General features: G+C 41.2%; 1 protein-coding gene across 1 annotated transcript in view; it reads right to left on the reverse strand.

Annotated features, from left to right (window-relative positions):
• The window catches only part of DCBLD2 (discoidin, CUB and LCCL domain containing 2), an 84,488-nt gene extending 64,180 nt beyond the window's left edge, over nt 1–20,308 (reverse strand). Inside the window, exon 1 of the mRNA XM_010841925.1 lies at nt 19,805–20,308. Within this exon, the coding sequence (XP_010840227.1) occupies nt 19,805–20,021 (217 nt within the window). The 5' untranslated portion in view covers nt 20,022–20,308. The remainder of the gene's footprint in view (nt 1–19,804) is intronic.
• Between the last annotated feature and the right edge of the window lie 6 nt (nt 20,309–20,314).

A 20,314-nucleotide genomic window follows, 5' to 3' on the forward strand; every position in this document is an offset into this window, starting at 1 on the left:
CTTCTATTAATAGCAATATGAAACTAGTCAGAAATGTACTCTTACCACTGAAAAGATGAAACCGAGCTTTCTGGAAGCGTTTCAATCTTTAAAAAGTACCCTGAATAAATGAAGTAATTCAAAATATAAGTGTATTTTCTTTAGTATGTATAAAACTAAGGCAGTTTTTTAAGTGATTAGAAGTGTTGATGGATTTCAGAGCGCCAAGAATTTTGCTATTAACAGCTGAAGTCAGAACTTAGTAATGGCAGACTGTGGCATTTCATGTATTCCCCACAGGCTATTGTTTAACCTAAGGTTGTCATGTAAAAATGATTTTTTCAAAAGGACAAGTAGAGTGTGAGGAGATATCTATTTTAGATATCAATTTTTAGATATCTTTATGTTCATATTTGTTTGATTCTTCATAAATACACAAAACATCTTTTTGCCTTTTCCCCTATGCAGTGTAGTTCTTACAAAAGTTAACAAAATAAATACTAACCGATGAAAAAACAGGATTTTTGCACACGTGCTGATGAAGAAAACAGTTAAAATGGAGCTATCTTTTTTCAGTATCTTGTGTAGGGGGAGGGCATGAATAGTCCACAAGTTACGTGCCAAGAATGTTCTAAAATATGTGATGGAGTTCAGAGCTTTTCTCTTCTTGCAAACAAGATGATATGCACCAGAAACTAAAGTTAAAAGAAAGTCTCAAACCTACTGCAATCCACAAGCTTGAATGTTTCATATTTCCAAGTCTATTTGATAAGTTTAACCTGATTTGGCTGGGCTGACCAAATACCAACTGCTATGAAGAACATGTTTAGAATATTCCAGTTGAAAAGGGACACTAGACCAGCAGTTTTCAAATGTTTTTTTCTGTTATTACAAGTAAGAAATGTTTTTACACTGCGACTCAATATTGTTTTAAATATATATTCCTGACCCACAAAAGGGTCCCCACCTGCACAAAAAAAAACACTGTACCACGCACCGAAAGGTGACAGTGCTGAATTCTCAAATCAAAGAAAGACGCTGCGCTCATTTTTGCCCAAGTTAGAAAATGTGCTTCCAGTTTATTTCTACAGTGCCTAAAATACTTGAAATGGGACAAAATATTAAAAAAAATAACACTAAAATCGGGAAAATATTATCAACAAATCACCTAACACATGACAGCAGAGGTTCTCAAATAGGGGTGGGGGACATTGGAACAATTCTACCTTCCACTTGGCAGAGCACAGAGGTGGGTGGGAGAGATGCCCTGGAGGAGGGCGTGGCAAGCCACCCCTCTGACTGAGGGGCTAAACAACAACAAGAGACAGGTCACCACTGGAGGGGGAGGGCGCTACCAGCATCCAGTGGGTAGAGGCCAAAGACGCTGGCTAAAGTATCTTACAAGGCACAGAACAGCCCCCAAGAATAAAAGGGTGATGGACCCGAAGTGTCAGATAGTATCAAGGCTGAGATGGGCTGACTTGGAGAAAAGGCTAGGACATCTCCAACAGAAGATCTGAGTTAGTTCCTTTTCCTCTGGCTAAGGGTACAACCCAGGGAATAGTTTTCCCCATAAGGTCAAAGAAATAAGCAGAAAGCTTATTTTTCTTTAAGCCAACGGGAGAAGGAAAAAAAAAAGGTTCTTCTTATTACTCTACAGCCCTCAAGTATTTTTCTTGGTCGAGGCCCCTTACTTAACACGAGGGTTTGAAAAAGGACGGTAATAGGGTCAGGAAGTAAGAGTCTCCAGATTTTCTGCTTAGCTTTGTAACTGGAAAGAATAATAATCTGTGACCAGGCTAACACCACCTACTATTACTCACTTTCACAAGGTAGAATTGACAGAGAGTGTAACCACTACTGGAAAAATAATTTTCAAAATGGGTATCGTAGGACCAATCCATACACTCCCTCTCATCAGTAACTCCACATGTCCAGCTCTTTCTCCCTCTCTAACTCCATCATCACCACCGTGCTTGTCAGCCACTTCTCCTTCTCCCCTAGATGGTCTCTACCAGACTACAGTGGGCCATAAAGGGTAGAAAGCCTCTTCATGCAACTTTTGAATTTTAATTTTATTTCAGTGGAGAGAAAACATTGGAATTTGATCTCACTGCCCCTTCGGCTGCAGATTTATCTAGGGGATTACTCAGAGAACATGTGTTCACTTCCTCTGAATACTGTCAGGTCAGATGTGTTAAGCCAGATACAAATTTTGATACTGCTCCAGGAAAATAGCTGAGTAATTTTTTTTTACTATATATCTCAAGAGAAAACACAAGGAATGTTAATTTAAATAGCAGTGAATTAATACAGCAAAGAACACATGCTTATTTTAGGCTGCTTTCTAAACTTCAAGTGTGTTTTTCAGATAAACATGTGCTCATGATGCTGATTTTATGTAACCTTCCAGCTAACCCCATATTGTAGTCACATTACTAGTAAAAATAATAAACATTATCTTATTTAATTTTATTAACATGAACATGAAAGGACTTCAAAAAACACTTTCTTTAACAAGAACAAACACAAATGTAAAAAACTTGCATAAATATGCCAAAAACGTAGAGCAAGGCAACTTTCATTACAATCATCATAAACTAGGAGAGGCTTATATTTTTCCAGTGGACTTTCACGGGTTTTTGTCAGAGTGCACGGGTGAGTCTGACTATACACTTCCTCTAAATAAGAGTCACTTCTGTCACATCTTGTAACACATCTGTGAGATCTTATAAGAAATGGAGAAGAGAGGCATTCAGAGTAGGAAAGTGTTCCGAAGAACGACTTGCAAGTATCAATCAGGATATCCTATTTCATTATTTCATTTGACTTCAATGAAAATTTTTAATGCATTATTTAGCACTAAGAATTTTCAGACTACAAAGTACTGCATAAATCCTATTACTCTAAGATTTTTAAAGCTGCATCACGACAATCTCAAAAAGATATTTCAAGGCCATACTTTAATTTCATTCATTTTTTGAAAAAATATTGCAATAAGATGGATACGTGCCGAGAGCCGCAAGAGGGTTATGGTGGCAATTTTAAGGAAAAGAAACAGCTCCCAGCTTGATCTTTAAGCCCAAACTCCTGCCTGCATGTAATAATAATTTACAAAACTGAATCACATGAAGGAAAGTGAGATGTTTAAATCCTCTTCAATCCCCACCAAGCACACACTCTACATAGAACATAATGGTTAAGCAAATGGGCCCTGGGGTCACACGATGAATGTAAATGCCCTACCACTCACTGTGATCTTGAGAAGGTTGTTTACTGCTGCTAAAGGTCAGTTTTTCTTCAAATGGGTATACTACTATCTCAAACCACATAGGGTAAGAATTAAATGAGGTACTGTATGAAAACACCTACTGTCAGGCTTCCCTAGTGGCTCAGTGGTAGAGAGTCTGCCTGCCAGTGCAGGAGATGCGTGTTAGATCCCTGGCCCGGGAAGATCCCACATGCCACAGAACAACTAAGTCCGTGTGTCACAACTCCTGAGCCTGAACTCTAGAGCCGGGAAGCCAAAACAACTGAGCCAGCGTGCCCTAGAGACCGTGCTTTGCAATAAGAGAAGCCACCGCAGTGAAAAGCCCATGGGCTGCAACCAGAGAGTAGCCCCACTCGCAACTAGAGGAAAGCCCACAGGGCAACAACATCCCAGCATGACCAAAAATAAATAAATACATAAATAAATAAAAAGATAAAACAAAGCAAAAAAAACCCTCCCTACTGCTGCTGCTGCTGCTGTCGCTTCAGTCGTGTCTGACTCTGTGCGACGCCATAGACGGGAGCCCACCAGGCTCCGCCGTCTCCAGGCAAAAACGCTGGAGCTGGTTGCCATTTCCTTCTCCAATGCATGAAAGTGAAAAGTGAAAGTGAAGTCGCTCAATCATGTCCAACTCTTCGTGACCCCATGGACTGCAGGCTACCAGCCTCCTCCGTCCATGGGATTTTCCAGGCAAGAATACTGGAGTGGGGTGCCAATGCCTTCTCTGGCCCTCCTTACTATCAAGGGCCTAATCCACAATAATGTGCTCAATAAATGTCTGAGGGTATTTATTACAGTCATGAAGACCAGAATCATATGTGGATCTGGTGCGTTTGGCACAGCCTCGCTAAGCCATCAGAACAATGGCTCATTACTTTAGAAGATTTACAGCAGCTTTAAAGCTTCGACTACAGTGTCCTGTGAAAAGTATAAATTATGAGAAAGTAATTCTCACTAATCTTCTCCCGGATGACCTCTACTTCACTTCAGTGACTCATGAAAACACAACCTAGACTTTGTTTTTGCTATTACTGTAGACTCCTCCCACCTGTGAATGTCAAAAACTTTAATGTCTCACTCCTTTGGTCAGTCTCCTGACCTTTCGGCTCTCTTACACCCACTGCTGGCTTTCTGTGAACTTCTCTCTTTCCTCCCCATCTATTATGTGGCCCTTAGCCTTACTTCTTTCCCCACCCAGCCTGGATCTCACATCCAGTGTGTGAACTACACTCTTCCTGGTACCTTCACTTTCTGGCCACTATGCCTTCTTTAGGATCTCTCTGCCTAGGAAACCCTCCACCTGGGATCAAATGATCTCTCTGCCCAGGAGCCAAGCACAGTTGGAAAAAAAAAAAAAAAACCACCACAGTCTAAGGAACAGCTATCATTACAATAATGGATCCTGATCTCAGATGGGCATTGAAAGTCACCAGTATTTTTACTCAGTGTTTCTCAAAATTTCGTCAACATTAGAACATTAGGTTCTCAGGCTCCCATCTCTGTTTCAGTAGATTATAATAAATATGGCAGAAAAATTATCTGAAACTTGGAAATACGCTAAAAAAAAAAGGTGAGCAGCAGAAACTTTAAATGCCATAGAGACCAAAAGCTGCCCAAAAATTACAAAGTATTTAATTGGACTTGTAATTTATCATCAACTAAAGGCCCTAGTCTTCACTGGACATAAACTTGCAGATTTTTTTAAATTAATTTATTTTTTAATTGAAGGACAATTACTTTATAGTACTGTGTTGGTTTCTACCAAACATCAACATGAATCAGCCATAGGGTTTACCTATGTTCCTCCTCTCTCATTTGAACATCCCTCCCACCTTCTTCCCTATCCCACCCCTCTAGGTTGTTACAGATTCCCAGTTTGAGTTCCCTGAGTCATACAGCAAATTCCCACTGGTTATTACTCCTTGGAAGGAAAGTTATGACCAACCTAGATAGCATATTGAAAAGCAGAGACATTACTTTGCCAACAAAGGTTCGTCTAGTCAAGGCTATGGTTTTTCCAGTGGTCATGTATGGATGTGAGAGTTGGACTGTGAAGAAGGCTGAGAGCCGAAGAACTGATGCTTTTGAACTGTGGTGTTGGAGAAGACTCTTGAGAGTCCCTTGGACTGCAAGGAGATCCAACCAGTCCATTCTGAAGGAGATCAGCCCTGGGATTTCTTTGGAAGGAATGATGCTAAAGCTGAAACTCCAGTACTTTGGCCACCTCATGCGAAGAGTTGACTCACTGGAAAAGACTCTGATGCTGGGAGGGATTGGGGGCAGGAGGAGAAGGGGACGACAGAGGATGAGATGGCTGGATGGCATCACTGACTCGATGGACATGAGTTTAAGAGAACTCCAGGAGTTGGTAATGGACAGGGAGGCCTGGCGTGCTGTGATTCATGGGGTCACAAAGAGTCAGACAAGACTGAGCGACTGATCTGAACTGAATGTATGTTTCCATGTTACTGTCTCTATACATCCCACCTTCTCCTTCCTCCGCTCAAGCTGTGTCCATAAGTCTGTTCTCAACGTCTGTCTCCACGGCTGCTCTGCAAATAGGTTCAACAGTACCATCTTTCTAGATTCCATATCTATGTGTTAGTATATGATACCTGTTTTTCTCTTTTGACTCACTTCACTGTGTTATCAGTTCAGTTCAGTCGCTCAGTCGTGTCCGACTCTTTGCGACCCCATGAATAGCAGCACGCCAGGCTGCCCTGTCCATCACCAACTCCCGGAATTCACTCAGACTCACGTCCATTGAGTCAGTGATGCCATCCAGCCATCTCATCCTCTGTCATCCCCTTTTCCTCCTGCCCCCAATCCCTCCCAGCATCAGAGTCTTTTCCAATGAGTCAACTCTTTGCATGAGGTGGCCAAAGTACTGGAGTTTCAGCTTCAGCATCATTCCTTCCAAAGACATCCCAGGGCTGATCTCCTTCAGAATGGACTGGTTGGATCTCCTTGCAGTCCAAGGGACTCTCAAGAGTCTTCTCCAACAGCACAGCTCAAAAGCATCAATCCTTTGGTGCTTAGCTTTCTTCACAGTCCAACTCTCGCATCCAAACATGACTACTGGAAAAACCATAGCCTTGACTAGACGGACCTTTGTTGGCAAAGTAATGTCTCTGCTTTTCAATATGCTGTCTAGGTTGGTCATAACTTTTCTTCCAAGGAGTAAGCGTCTTAATTTCATGGCTGCAGTCACCATCTGCAGTAGTTTTGGAGCCCAGAAAGATAAAGTCTGACACTGTTTCCACTGTTTCCCTCTCTATTGCCTATGAAGTGATGGGACCAAATGCCATGATCTTGTTTTCTGAACGTTGAGCTTTAAGCCAACTTCTTCACTCTCCTCTTTCACTTTCATCAAGAGGCTTTTTAGTTCCTCTTCACTTTCTGCCATAAGGGTGGTGTCATCTGCATATCTGAGGTTATTGATATTTCTCCTGGCAATCTTGATTCCAGCTTGTGCTTCTTCCAGCCCAGCGTTTCTCATGATGTACTCTGCATAGAAGTTAAATAAGCAGGGTGACAATATACAGCCTTGACGTACTCCTTTTCCTATTTGGAACCAGTCTGTTGTTCCATGTCCAGTTCTAACTGTTGCTTCCTGACCTGCATACAGGTTTCTCAAGAGACAGGTCAGGTGGTCTGGTATTCCTATCTCTTTCAGAATTTTCCAGTTTATTGTGATCCAAACAGTCAAACGCTTTGGCATAGTCAATAAAGCAGATGTTTTTCTGGAACTTTTTCTTTTTCGATGATCCAGCAGATGTTGGCAAGGCTCTAAATTACAAGTCCATCTACCTCATTAGGACTGACTCAAATGGGTTCCTTTTTATGGCTGAGTAATATTTCATTATATATATGTACCACTGTGTCTTTATCCATTCATCTGTTGATGGACATCTAGGTTGCCTCCATGTCCTAGGTATTGTAAATAGTGCTGCAATGAACATTGGGGTACATGTGTCTTTTTCAGTTTTGGGTTTTCTCAGGGCATATGCCTAGTAGTGGGACTGCTGGGTCATATGCTAGTTTTATTCCTATAAAATTGTAGATTTTTATCCTGTGGAGATGTATATAATTTCTGGACAGTTGAAAAAAAATCCAAATATTACAGTTTAGAGCCCTAATAGCCCACTTTTAGTCATCTAATCTAGCAATCACAGCCTAAGACTGCCTATCTAAACACCTAGTCTCTCAAATACTCTTTGGACACATTTTAACCTCTTACTGATTCCTTCACTAATTAATGAGTTGAATAAAATCTTTGATGTGTTAATTTTACATTTGCACGACAGGTACAATTTTGCTACAGTGGCGCCTAGGAAGGGTCCACGCTTTTAATAAATTTCGGAATTCTAACAATGAGAGCAACAAAAAAAACACACAATCTTTCTCCACCCAGTGTTCCCCAGTATCTGCCACTTTTTCCCACTTTTTTTTCTTATAGAGAGAGCTTTGTCAGTTTTCCACGTTTGCTGTCTTATTTCTTTTCCTCCTGTACGCCCTCCCATTCTAGGCTCAAAATACAATAATTCAGTTTTTAGACAGTTGTGGGATGGATTGCGCTCCCCCTAGACCCCATTATCCCAACAACCAAATTATATGTTCCTTATTCCTGGAACCTATGAATGTCACCTTATTTGGAAACAGGTCTTAGCAGATGTAATCAATTTAAAATGAGGTCATACTGGATTAGGACAAATCCTAATCCAGTGTCTGGTGTCCTTATAAAAAGAGGGAAAGTTGGACAGGGATACAGACATAGGGAAAATACCACGCAACTTCAGAGGCACAGACTGGAACGATGCAAAGGGATTCCAAAGACTGCAACTCCCAGAAGCTAGAAGGAGCAAGGAAGGGCCCTCACCTAGAGCCTTCAGAGACAGCACATGGCCCAGCCGATACCTGACTTTCCGAAGTTCAGCCTGCACAACTGTAAGACAATAAATTTCTGTTGCTTGAAGCCGTCTAAATTTGTGGTGATCTGTTATGGCAGCACCAGGAAGCACAGACCTACCTTCCCAATGGGACTATTCACTAAAGCGGTCAGTTTACGAGCTGCCAAGTCAACAGATATTTTGCCATCCTTATCATCTGTGACCTTTCCACAGCATCTGGTATTGCTGGCCTTTCCTTCCCTCCCACCTTCCTTCCTTTCTTATCAGCCCTCCCTCCTTCTTAGAACTCTTCTTCCCCAACTTAGTTCTTCTTTAAACTCTCTAATTGCCACTTCTCCAGCATCTTAGCTGACATCTTTTGACTACAGATAACTGACTCTGCGGTTCTCCAGCTCTTTCCCCTCTCTCTGTATGCTGCCAGGGCCATCTCTCCACCCTGACTTCAGTTACCACTAGGTGGAGAATGCTCCAAAGTTTCCAACCTTTCTCCTAATTCTCAAATCTGTCATCTACTTCTATATTAAGCATCTCCACTCAGAAATTCCACAGTATTCAAACTCATGTACCAAGATTCAATGAGCATCTTCCATGTGCCAAGTACTGAACCAGGTGTTAGAACAAGAGAAATGACAAGGCCCTTGTCCTTACAAAATTTACAAAATAGTAAGACAGACATAGTATTAATGAATAATTTCTGGAATGTTGAGTACTGCAGGGAAGTAATGGATGTGATACAGTGTGTGCGTGCGCATGCATAGGATAAATAGCAATTAACTAGACAATTACTTGTGGATGAGGGAGGTGCTGAAAGCAGAGAGAAGACAATTCCAGAAGGAAAAAAACAGCATTTTTAACTGACCTTTGCTCTCTCAGATTTAACTGGTCATTAAGTTTTATACTTTGTTTCCTTAGTATCTCTAAATTTAGTCCCTCTGAACAAGTGCAGGCCCTTTCAAGAGTTCTCTAACGGTTCCCTCCACTTCCTTTTTTTCGTCTCCAATCCACTTGCCCACACTCCTGCCAGTTTCTTAGACTGGGTCATGCAGGTCGCTCATTTTAAAAACCTTCAACTGTTCTCAAACTCTTCGACAAGAATACAAAGTCCATTATAATCTGTCCCCTGACTCCCTTTCCCATCTCATCTCAACTTTTCCCACAAACTCTCTGCCCCCGCTCTGGAACGATGGGCTCTCAGGTAACTCCCGCATGCTCCACCCACTCTCTCCTCTGCACTTCTCAGCTCTGCCAACAATAATGTCCTTACTCCTCGGAGCCACCTGGCAAATACCTACTCAGTGTTCTCTTGGGAAACCTTTCTGAAAGTCCAGGTCTTTCTCTCCATTTCCATTATTAAAATCTCTTTATTGAATGTGCTTAATTATGCATATTTATGTTGGTTTGCCACACCAGCTGTAGAACTCTGCTAGGCAGGCAAGGTATTCTGTTTGCCTGGGTAGCCACAGACATAGAAACAAGGCGCACTGGATTCTTAACATATGCTGCCGAATTTAGAAAATAATGAACTCAAAACACAAGGGTAGGCACAATGGTAGATAAGTGATACAACAGAAAGTACACAGGCCTGGGCATCAGACAGACTTTCCAATGTAAATTCTAGCTATGCCAACTTCTGAGGTGATCCCAGCACTTAACCTCTACATCCTCAACTATACATGGGAATAATACCACCCATCTCCCAAGGTAACTGTGAGGGCTTGGTAAGAACTTACATAAAGTGCAGTGGATTCTATAAATGTGAACAATCTCTCTGAAGATGATGTCTACATATCTAGTACCCTCCCTTCCTTCTGGGAACTACTCTGTAGTTTGCAACAGTTTTCATATGACCACATGCCCCCTGGTTAGCTAACTGGTCCAAGGGTGGGTACTGACTCACACTGGGCCCATCTGAGGCCAACTTACCCTGCCCTCCCATTTCCTGCCCTTGTATGTCAGGGAAACCCCAGAATCTCTCTAGTGCTGAGGCCATAAGCCTTGAGGATTGCCAGCAGCCATGATCTGCTACATACAGAGAAAGCCTGACTGTAACAAGACAGAGCCCTTGGTGTCTGAGGTCTGGCTGCATCTCTGCTTTTCTCAGAGCTTAGTCTGGCTAAGTCCTTAAGAAGATTCCGCAAACTACCTCAAAATGCTCTCCAAAATTACCTTTTACTTTAAGCATGTGTAATTTTCAGTTCCCTATAACCCTCCTAACTAAAACACTCTTCCTCCACCCATGCAACAGAATGTCTCACATCCAGACCTATAAAGTTAGCATCTAGGATAAAAAGAGTAACCAGAAATAGTTCATGCTTGGAAGAGAGAGAGGAACCATGAAGCTGAAAATGATCTGAGGGTGGAGATCAAAGAAAGTTGAAGTCTATCAACAGGTAGGAAGTTGGAGAAAGGGGAGGCCCAAAGCGAGGGGCCAAAACCTGTATTAAGGTCTCAGTGGGCTGGAGGCCAAGTAAGGATATTTCACATGAACAATCACACCCTGCTCTCTCATTTCTTCACTACACGGCCTGACCCCTTCACTAAGCTAGGGGTGGAACTTTCCTATACAGTAAGTGTAGGGAAAATGGGAAGAAGGACCAGAAGGATGGAGAAGCACTGGATCTCAACAGAAAGCCAACACTTGAAAATGGAAATCTTAACTGTAGAGTAGGGAAAGAGAAACAAAATTTTCATTCACATGTTGTTTTACTCACTGAACCAAAATTTAGCAACTACCTAGATTTGGTCACAGCCTCATGCATTCTACAGAGGTGAGCTATACATTAAAAAAAAAAACATTGAGCGTGACATGCCTAGTATTAATATTTAAACCCATATATGTCTGACTCCAACATCTCTATACTTTAAAACTCCATCCAAGTTAAAAAATAATGAAGACAAAGAAACCTCTCGGGTTTAAAAGAAAAAAAAAAAAAAACTCACAGTTGAAAAGACACTTTCAGAAGAGCAGAAGCTAGACTGCAAGGAAATCATCACAAAATTTTCATTCACATGTTGTTTTACTCACTGAACCAAAATTTAGCAACTGCCTAGATTTGGTCACAGCCTCATGCATTCTACAGAGGTGAGTTATACATTAAAAAAAAAACACTGAGCGTGACATGCCTAGTATTAATATTTAAACCCATATATGTCTGACTCCAACATCTCTATACTTTAAAACTCCATCCAAGTTAAAAAATAATGAAGACAAAGAAACCTCTCGGGTTTAAAAGAAAAAAAAAAAAACAACTCATAGTTGAAAAGACACTTTCAGAAGAGCAGAAGCTAGACTGCAAGGAAATCATCATTTAACAAATATGTGTGCTAGACACTAAGAAAATGTACAGCACAAATTTAGTCTACTTGTTAGTTGGTCATTGAAAAAAAGGAGAAATATAAGCTGCGGGCAAAGCAACCAGTTGAAAGAAAAGATGTATATATAAGCCAGTGGCGTCTTGACTATGTTTCCAGATACACGGTTAAGAAGCACCATGGAAGTTTAAATTCTACTAAAAGCACAACTTATATTCCCCAATAAAGCAGGGTTCTGGACAAGGTGGAAGAGATGATTTGAGGAAGAAGAAAAGGCGAGGCAGGAGGTAGTTTTACTTGCAGGGATGAAGAACAGGACAAGGGTTTAGGACAAGGCAGGTCAGTCACGATGCTGTGGCTGAGCAGAAATCCCATGGGAGGTTCGACCAATGGTCCTTACCTGAGGCAGATCTAGTCACAAAGGTCACACGCCTTTCTCCAGCAACCCTGAGCTATTCAGAACAAGAGAAAGCGGTGGGGACTGGCATGTGGGCCAGGTTTAGGATCTATCCAGGACATGGGGAAAAGCATCAATGGGATGATGGACCTGGGCTGAGACAGGTGATCCAGAAATGGGCAAAGGGACTGGGTAGAAGCAGAGGTAGCTAAGGGTGATGTCACTGCTAATATCACATAGGTACAAACGCTTCAGTCTGCCCTGCAGTGGAAGTCCTCCACAATCTTGTCCCCACTGACTTTTCCAGCCTGTTTCGCATTACTTTCCTCTGACACCAGATTAGTGAAGCTACCTGAATGTGCTCCAGGAATTTCAGCCAGCAAAGAAAAAGGAGGCAGGCAACAACTAGAACCAAAACTAGGGAGTTTTATAAAGCTGGAGGTGACTATTCAAATCAAAATCTGAATGAGAGGGCAAAGGAGTGCACCTCACTGGCTTTCATTGATTTTGGCTTAGCACAGCTCTTAAAGACCAACTTATTTGACAGGGCAACACAGCAGTGTTCTCTAAATAGCAGCCGTGGCTTTGTTCAGAGTTCCAGTTGAGGGGGGACTCCTCTCATTACGAAAGCAAAAGAGTCTAACTCCTGGGAAGAGGGTGGCTGGGAGAACACTGGGCAGAATGTCAGGCCCTGTGCAAGCAGGTTAAGGTTCAAGAAAAGGCTCTATTTCCATGGAACTAAGAAGCCCAGGCTCTGAGGGAATCAGACAAAGGACAACAGTGTGAAGGACATGCAGGTGCCCAGAGACTAATGAATAACATGCTTGGGGCAGCAAATTCACCGCAGAAATGAGTTCTGAATTTTTTTTTTTTTTTTTTTTGGCCCGGCTGAGTGGTTTGTGGAATTTTAGTTCCCTGACCAGGGCCTGAACCCAGGCCCTTGGCAATGAAAGCACCATGTCCTAACCACTGGACCATCAGGGAGTTACCCTAAATTCACATTTTTGAATGATGGACATCATGGTAAGTATTAGAATTTAGAAAGTGAATAAAACTCTGCCAGATATAAATATTTAATATACATTGTGATTAATGACTGAACAGAAAAAACTAGGAATTACCATCTGGAGATGAGTGCATGTGGTGACAAGAGAACTCTTCTCAGAGAGGATGATACTGAGGAAGATTTGAAGGATGATAAGAGGTTACTGCTTCCCGGGGGGTTTAATGGTAAAGAGTCTGCCTCCCAAGCAGGACACATGGGTTCAATCCCTGGGTCGGGAAGATCCCCTGGAGAAGTAAACGGCAACCCACTCCAGTATTCTTGCCTGGGAAATCTCATAGACAGAGGAGCCTGGCGGACTACAGTCCATGGGGTCACAAAGAGTTGGACACGACTCAGCAACTAAATAACAAGGAGGTGACCAAGCAGATAAGGAAAGGGGCTCTTTCTCTTCAAGTAGAGAAACTGATACATGTAAAGAGATCAGTAGAGAGAACAAGGTAAAACAGGATCAAATTACATATGAGAGGAATAAAAATCTCAGTTTTACACAGAACTATATATATATATATATATAAAGTGTGAGGGATGAGATAAAGTCAGAGAAGGAAGGGAGGGGCCAGATTTTGAAAAAAATATATATAAAACGCAAAGGACTCCTCTCGCTATAAAAGCACAGGAGTCTAGATACTGGGAAGATGGTAGATTTTATCTTAGGTGGTAAAGGGGCTACTGGACATACTACGGAAGTATTAACAGAGCTCCAAGAGGGCAGTGCCCCAGTGCACAGAACCACAGCCCTCAGAAAAGAACCAACAAATATTTGCCCAAATATGGGGCAAGAGTGCAGGGTATGGGGCTTGCGGAGGAAGCAGTGGGCCAGGGCCAGAGGCTGAGGCATGCTACTCACCGCAGCAGGGCTGGCTTTGACACTCACAAGTTTCCTGACTCCCTGCTATTCTGATGCTGTGATCTTTACTCCTTAAATGTCACTCATCCCTGTGAACTAGGAATCTACTGACCCTAACAGCTGATCTGCTTAAAACCATTTTATCAGCAAGGTTTCTCCTACTTCCCTAGGCACTGTGAGCTTACCCTCCTTTTCAAACTCACAGCTCTGTGCAACTTTCCCTGACTATTTACACACACGCTCCAACTCGAAGATGATTATTACCCCAACTAGACTGCAGGATCCCTGAAGACAATGACAGTATTTTACTCGTTCATAACTATCTTGGGGCTGTGTTAACATATGTGCACACACCCTGGGAGTTTATAGTTGGAACTCTCTCATGCTGAGAGTTGATCCCAAGCAATTAAGTCCTGACTGCAAACTCCCAGAAACTGTACTCCACAGAAGCAAGGAACGCTGAGCCTCCTCTCCTTAGAAAGCAGTTGAGGGACTGTGCATCTTGGGGTCTTTCCAGTAACTCAAGCAGCTAGCCAAAGATCTTCTTCCAACTACGTACCTTCAGAGTGCAGGTGGATCTAGCAGGCGATGCTTTAGCAGCCTGTTAAGATCATTCCATTATCCGTCTGCTTCAGTGGACACTGGCATTCATTAAGTTCTAGTTTATGTGACTATTTGTATTTTTTTGTACTAATAGAGTATACTGATTCAATCCACATAAGGACCTGGAAAATTAGCATTATGTGGGTTTCTAAACTAATCGTTTGAACTGACATACTTTCTTAAAGATCCTATCGTAAATGAAGAATTTAATCAAATGGATTAAAGAAAATAATGTAATAGCAGTTTTTGAACAATATAGTAATTACTTCATAAATAAATGTCCTGTGAAAAAATTTTTAATTTCAAAATTTTTGTCTTGCCATATTTTCAAAGTAGCCTTCTGTTTACTAAATCAGCCTATATTAATTTTAACATGTATGTTTGCAGAACATAACACCACACTACTAAGATTACAACCACATAAGATTATGTAGGTGTGTGAACATGGACTAGAAAGGAAGATGAAGTAAAGTGAAGTGAAAGTCGCTCAGTCATGTCCAACTCTTTGCGACCCCATGAACTATACAGTTCATGGAATTCTCCAGGCCAGAATACTGGGAAAGGAGTATACTCCAGGGAAAGGAGTGGGTAGCCTTTCCCTTCTCCAGGGGATCTTCCCAACCCAGGGATTGAACCCCAGTCTCCTGCATTGCAGGTGGATTCTTTACCAGCTAAGCCACAAAGGAAGCCCAACAAAAATTATAAATTGATAGATTAGAGGTAAGACTGTAATTATTAGTTAAATTTTTGGTTTTGAGTAATTGTTATATAATTGTTATCTGTATGATATTTTTAAAATAAATAAAGTGCTAAGGCCATAAGGTTGTTATAAAATAAACTGAATCTGTGAGCCACACAAGAAAAACTGCCAAGTGGTCTCACTTCCTATATCAACAATCACATTTAGCAAATATGACTCCCTCTACAAAAGCTTTTCCTGATCTATATAGTTTCATGTTATCAGTCCACATCCTTCCAACTAGTCAAGAAGTGGAAGTGAAAACCATCTATTTGCATGCATTTAATTAATACCTAGGATTACCACCGGAACTTTCATACCCTAGGTTTATTTTGTAAAGTACAATCTTATATTTAAAGTCTAACTCTATGTAAATCAAGACTTTCCTCATCATACTATAATCTGATGCTTTCTTTTTGGAAATTAATTAATTCATTATCTTTTAAATTCTAGTACTGATACTTTAACACATTTTGTTGGTCTTTTAGAATGAAACTTAAATGTTCACACAGAACTATTCATTATTTCCAGAACAAAATAAAGTTTCCTCTCTGTTGATAACATTGGGAAATCTACCTAAAAATCATTAACCTGTAATTTTACAATTAATTTTTAATTTACAAGCTTTTAAAATATGGATTTTAAATTTGATCATTAACACATGGAATATGTGCTATATTTCTAATCTCCACTATGCAAAATTCATCAGAAATAGAGAAGAAAAAGCATGCTTTGATTTTTGCCTCTCAAAAAAACTATATATAAGAGCCCTAGTGTTAGTTGCTCAGCTATGTCTGACTCTTTGCAACCCCATGGACTGTAGACCTCCAGCCTCCTCTGTTCATGGAGTTTTCAAGGCTAGAATACAGGAGTGGGTTGCCGTGACCTCCTCCAAGGGATCTTCCAGACCCAGGTATTAAACTTACGTCTCCTGCATTGCAGGCAGATTCTTTACTGTTTGAGCCACGAGGGAAGAACTTAAGAGCCCTAATGTTTCATCAGACCAAAAATAATTAATTAGGTTAATTCTAAATTAACCTAATGTCAATATTAGTAATAATTATAAATGTTCTTTGCACTGGGACGTGTTCATTTCCAACAATTCACAAATACTGCTCAAAAACTATTTCCCTGCATCACAAGCAAATAAAGGCACTACTGACAGACTGTACATTTTTTTCACACATTAGTTCAAAAATCATTGTGAAACTGAATGATTCTTTTTAAAAAAGAATTTGACAGATTTATTAAATTAGCTAACAAAAATAATTACTTTCATGAATATTTTCTATTCATAGGCATAAAGAAGTCAGTCTCAATGGATTTTTAAAATTTATTCCCCTGATAGTTTACCACATTCAAATAACATTCTAATCTACGGGCTTCCTTGGTGGCGCAGTGAATAAGATTCTGCCTGCCAATGCAGGGGTCATGAGTTCAATCCCTGCCTGGTCTGTGGAGCAACTAAGTGTGCGTGCCACAACTACTGAAGCCCGAGCCCCCTAGAGCCTGTGCTCCACAGTAAGAGAAGCCACCGCAAAGAGAAGCCCATGCACCGCAACTACAGAAAGCTGCACAAAAGCAATGAAGGCTCAGCGCAGCCAAAATGAAAAAAATTCTAACCCAGAAGGTAGGCAAACCTTCCATGACACAAATGAGGAAGCTGAGCTTTTGAGATGAGGCGACACAAATTCCTACAGTCATAATGTAAACCAAAGACTTAAATTCATTCAGTTGCGGAACTTCCTATTAAGTAAATTTATTACAGTAACAAATAGGCAATCAGCATAAGTTCCACCAATTTAAGTTTTTTAGAGAGACATACACTTTATAGGTAAATAATGCTTTCGATAAAAACAAGAAAGACTTTGAAGATGAACTTAATATCAAACTCAGAACTCAAGACACACAAATATAAGCCATGTCTAAAACAGCATCATAGTCAAACAGATGTGAATAAACAGAAATTACAAATATATTAATGAAGTAAGATTAAATACATCACTGTTGTGAAAGGTTGACAAGTTTTCAGACCAATGACAAATTTTATTCTAGACCAAATAAAAAGAAAAAAAAACATTTGGTCAGCAGAAAATCTGCTGAAGAATGGCATTAATGTGTGGCATTAACTGGAATGAGTGTAGCACCTTCCACTTCAAAATGAGGTCTGAAAGATTAAAAGAAAAAAATCCTGAAATACATTTCTACCTCAAAATACATATTAAATGCATTTCTACCTAGGATGGCTAAGGAAAAAAAAATCTGTATATCACAAAACACTTTCTCACAGCTTACTTTTATTGCAATTTGCAGAACACTGGAAAATGCATAAAGAACTTACTTACAACTCTACCATCGAAAAACAACTTTTATCATTTTATTATCTCCTTCCAATCTTATTATAAAGACTTCTGATAGAGTAAAAACTCCAGCTTGTAACTTAACATTACAATATAGTAGACATCCCCATTAGAAAAAATTCTATAAGTATCTTAAAGCACTGCTTCTCATTTCAAAGTCAGACTTCCTTCCAGGTTATGTGAAGAATCCCAGTGGACCCTAAAGCACATCTGTTAAGACCGGTAACATGGACGGCACCACAGACTGCATCCGGATCCGCTGAGTAAGAAATACAATTTTTTAAAAATTGGGGAATTCAAATGCCATACAATTTCTGGGTTTTCAGGTGATGTATACCTAAATGACCCTTACTTTATCAATTTAGTAAGCTCATGATAACAATGATAATCAGTTATAGCTGTTTGTACTTTACCCTTTGCCAGACTCCTATGTACTAGCATTTCATTTTTATCAAGCTAAGAAACAGGCATATACTCATATCACTGATGTAGAAAACTGAGGTACAAACAACTTAAGTGATTTTACAAAATTTACCCAATCAACTTGGGAGAACTAGAAATCAGGTCTTTTAAATTATCAGGATCATTTCTATTTGTGTTAATCTATACAGATGTTTTTATAAACATGACACTGGGAAAGAGAACCAGATACCCTAGTTGTTAAAATGCTTGGTAAAAATTAAAATTAAAAAAAAAAAAGGTAATGTTGCATGTTTAATTAGGCCAGGCTTGAGAAACTCTAAAAACAAGGCAATTGTCTCATTTGCAGAGGAGACATTTAATCAGTTATAAACTATTCAAAGATCTTTTTTTTTAAACATGACATAAACACTTTCAGATTCTAAAATAAGTAAAAGTGGTCAGAGTATCCTGCTTATGTAGTTATACTTTGTATCAACATAACTTATTTTATGGGTGTCTCAGTTTCCTTATGTTTGAAATGGGATAACAATACTTAACTCAGAGGGCTGTGGTGAGGATTAAATGAGTTAATAGATGTAAATCACTAAGGGTTGTCACAAAATAAGACCCATTCAATCAGTGTTAGCCATATGTTAATATAATCCTGTTTTGCTTTTTCTTTCTACCAGGAGGAAAATAGAAGCATAGGTTCTAAAACTTTAATGAAGGAAAGGAATTTCACTCTAATTTATTAAGTGCTGATGTTCAAGAATTCGATTAAGAAGATGATCTAACTGAAACCTGAATGCTGCCTAGAGCTGAAAGAGGTCAGTTTACCAAATACATTGTTTCCATTTACATTATATTTCCACATGCCTGTCAAAGTTTTAGCATCTTCACAATGACCTGCTTAAGACCATGATTCCATACTCTACTGAAAACTACATGAAAGCAACATTAAGCTGGACTTAAACGTGGAAATCAACCTAAAAACAAACAAACAAATATCTTCCAAGTGTTAAGTAACAATCCAGTTCTTATCTCTCTCAGTGTAATAAAATGGAAATTCAATGGAGAAATGTGTTCAATAATTTGATGTCAAATTGTTTTCAAAATTGCTGTTCAATGCCTGAAAAAAGTACTAAAAGGGGGAAGAAATCAGCCCAGCATTCTCTTTCAACTATGATTATTAAGTAAATAGCTTTATACGCTCTGGAATACGTTCTCGAAGGATTGTAGTAAGAAAGAAGTTTTGTCACTTTCTGTAAGGGCTTGCCCATTTAATACGGATCGCTCCGTCTGGGCAATAGAGCACGCTACCTTGGGTCCCAGACGCAGAGTCTGACCCAAACAATCTATCTAGACCACCATCCTGAATAGGCAGGGGTTGCAAAGGGCATGTTCTAAATCCAAGACTCAAAGATAACCAGAATAAACTCTATTCGATTTTGAACTTGACACTTTCACAAAAGATAATCGTCGTCAAACTCCCTTCAATGGATTTAAGATGCTATTCAATTACCTGGCCGTTTTACTCTGTCCATCCATCCACTTAGCTTAACATTAGACAGCGCATCTCCAAAACCTCTCCTTTTCCTCACAAATACCTTCCCCAGAACAATCCAATGCCCAAAGGAGGTCTTCATAGCAAGGTCTCACTTCCCTCTTTTCAAAAAAAAAAATGAATGGGCTCCCCCAAAAGTAAAGCCTCGCCAACTTGGGGAAAAACAGCCTGCCAAGCTTTGCAATTCAACCCAGCGAGTGGGGGACCAGGTCTGGCGAGGCACCGAAGCGCACAACTACCCTGCGCGTCTGCAGATTCCGTAACGACCCGGACACCCTGCGCCCCAGAGGCTCCCACGGCGCCCCCACGGCCCCCGGGGCCCCGCGCCCAGCGCACTCCTTGGGAAGAACTCACCTTGCTGGGCTCCGGCGTCCTCGAGCAGCAGGAGCAGGATAAGTAAGAGGAGGAGGAACAGAGGCCTGGGGAAGGAGGTGGAGGAGGAGTTGGAGCGAAAAGGGAGGGGGTAGGAGCGGGAGAGGGGGAACGCGGCCCGGGCGGGGGCGGCGACCGCGGCCCGGACTAGGAAACGTTGAGGGCTGTGCTCGGCTCTCACCACCGCCCGGCTCGCCATCGCGGCGGCCGGCAGTCCGCCTGCATAGTGCGGCCGCCCCGGGGCCGCGGCACCGGGCGAGGAGGCAAAAGCAGCGGCGGGAGAGCAAGAGGCAGCGCGCGCTTCGCCCCACGCCGCCCGCACTCCGCGAAACCTCCTTCTTCTTCGTCCCTTCCCTCCGCTCCCCTCCCCGGGACCCCAGGCCGTAGCGCTAGGGAGGGGAGGGAGAGAAATGGGGTGCTCGAGCCGCGGAGGACAGCTGGGGCGACGCGCCTCCAGAGCCGCGTTCAGCAATCCGACCCCTGCCCACCGCG

The sequence above is a fragment of the Bison bison genome, unplaced genomic scaffold, assembly GCF_000754665.1.
Source record: "Bison bison bison isolate TAMUID 2011002044 unplaced genomic scaffold, Bison_UMD1.0 scf7180017864168, whole genome shotgun sequence".
Taxonomy (NCBI): Eukaryota; Metazoa; Chordata; class Mammalia; order Artiodactyla; family Bovidae; genus Bison; species Bison bison.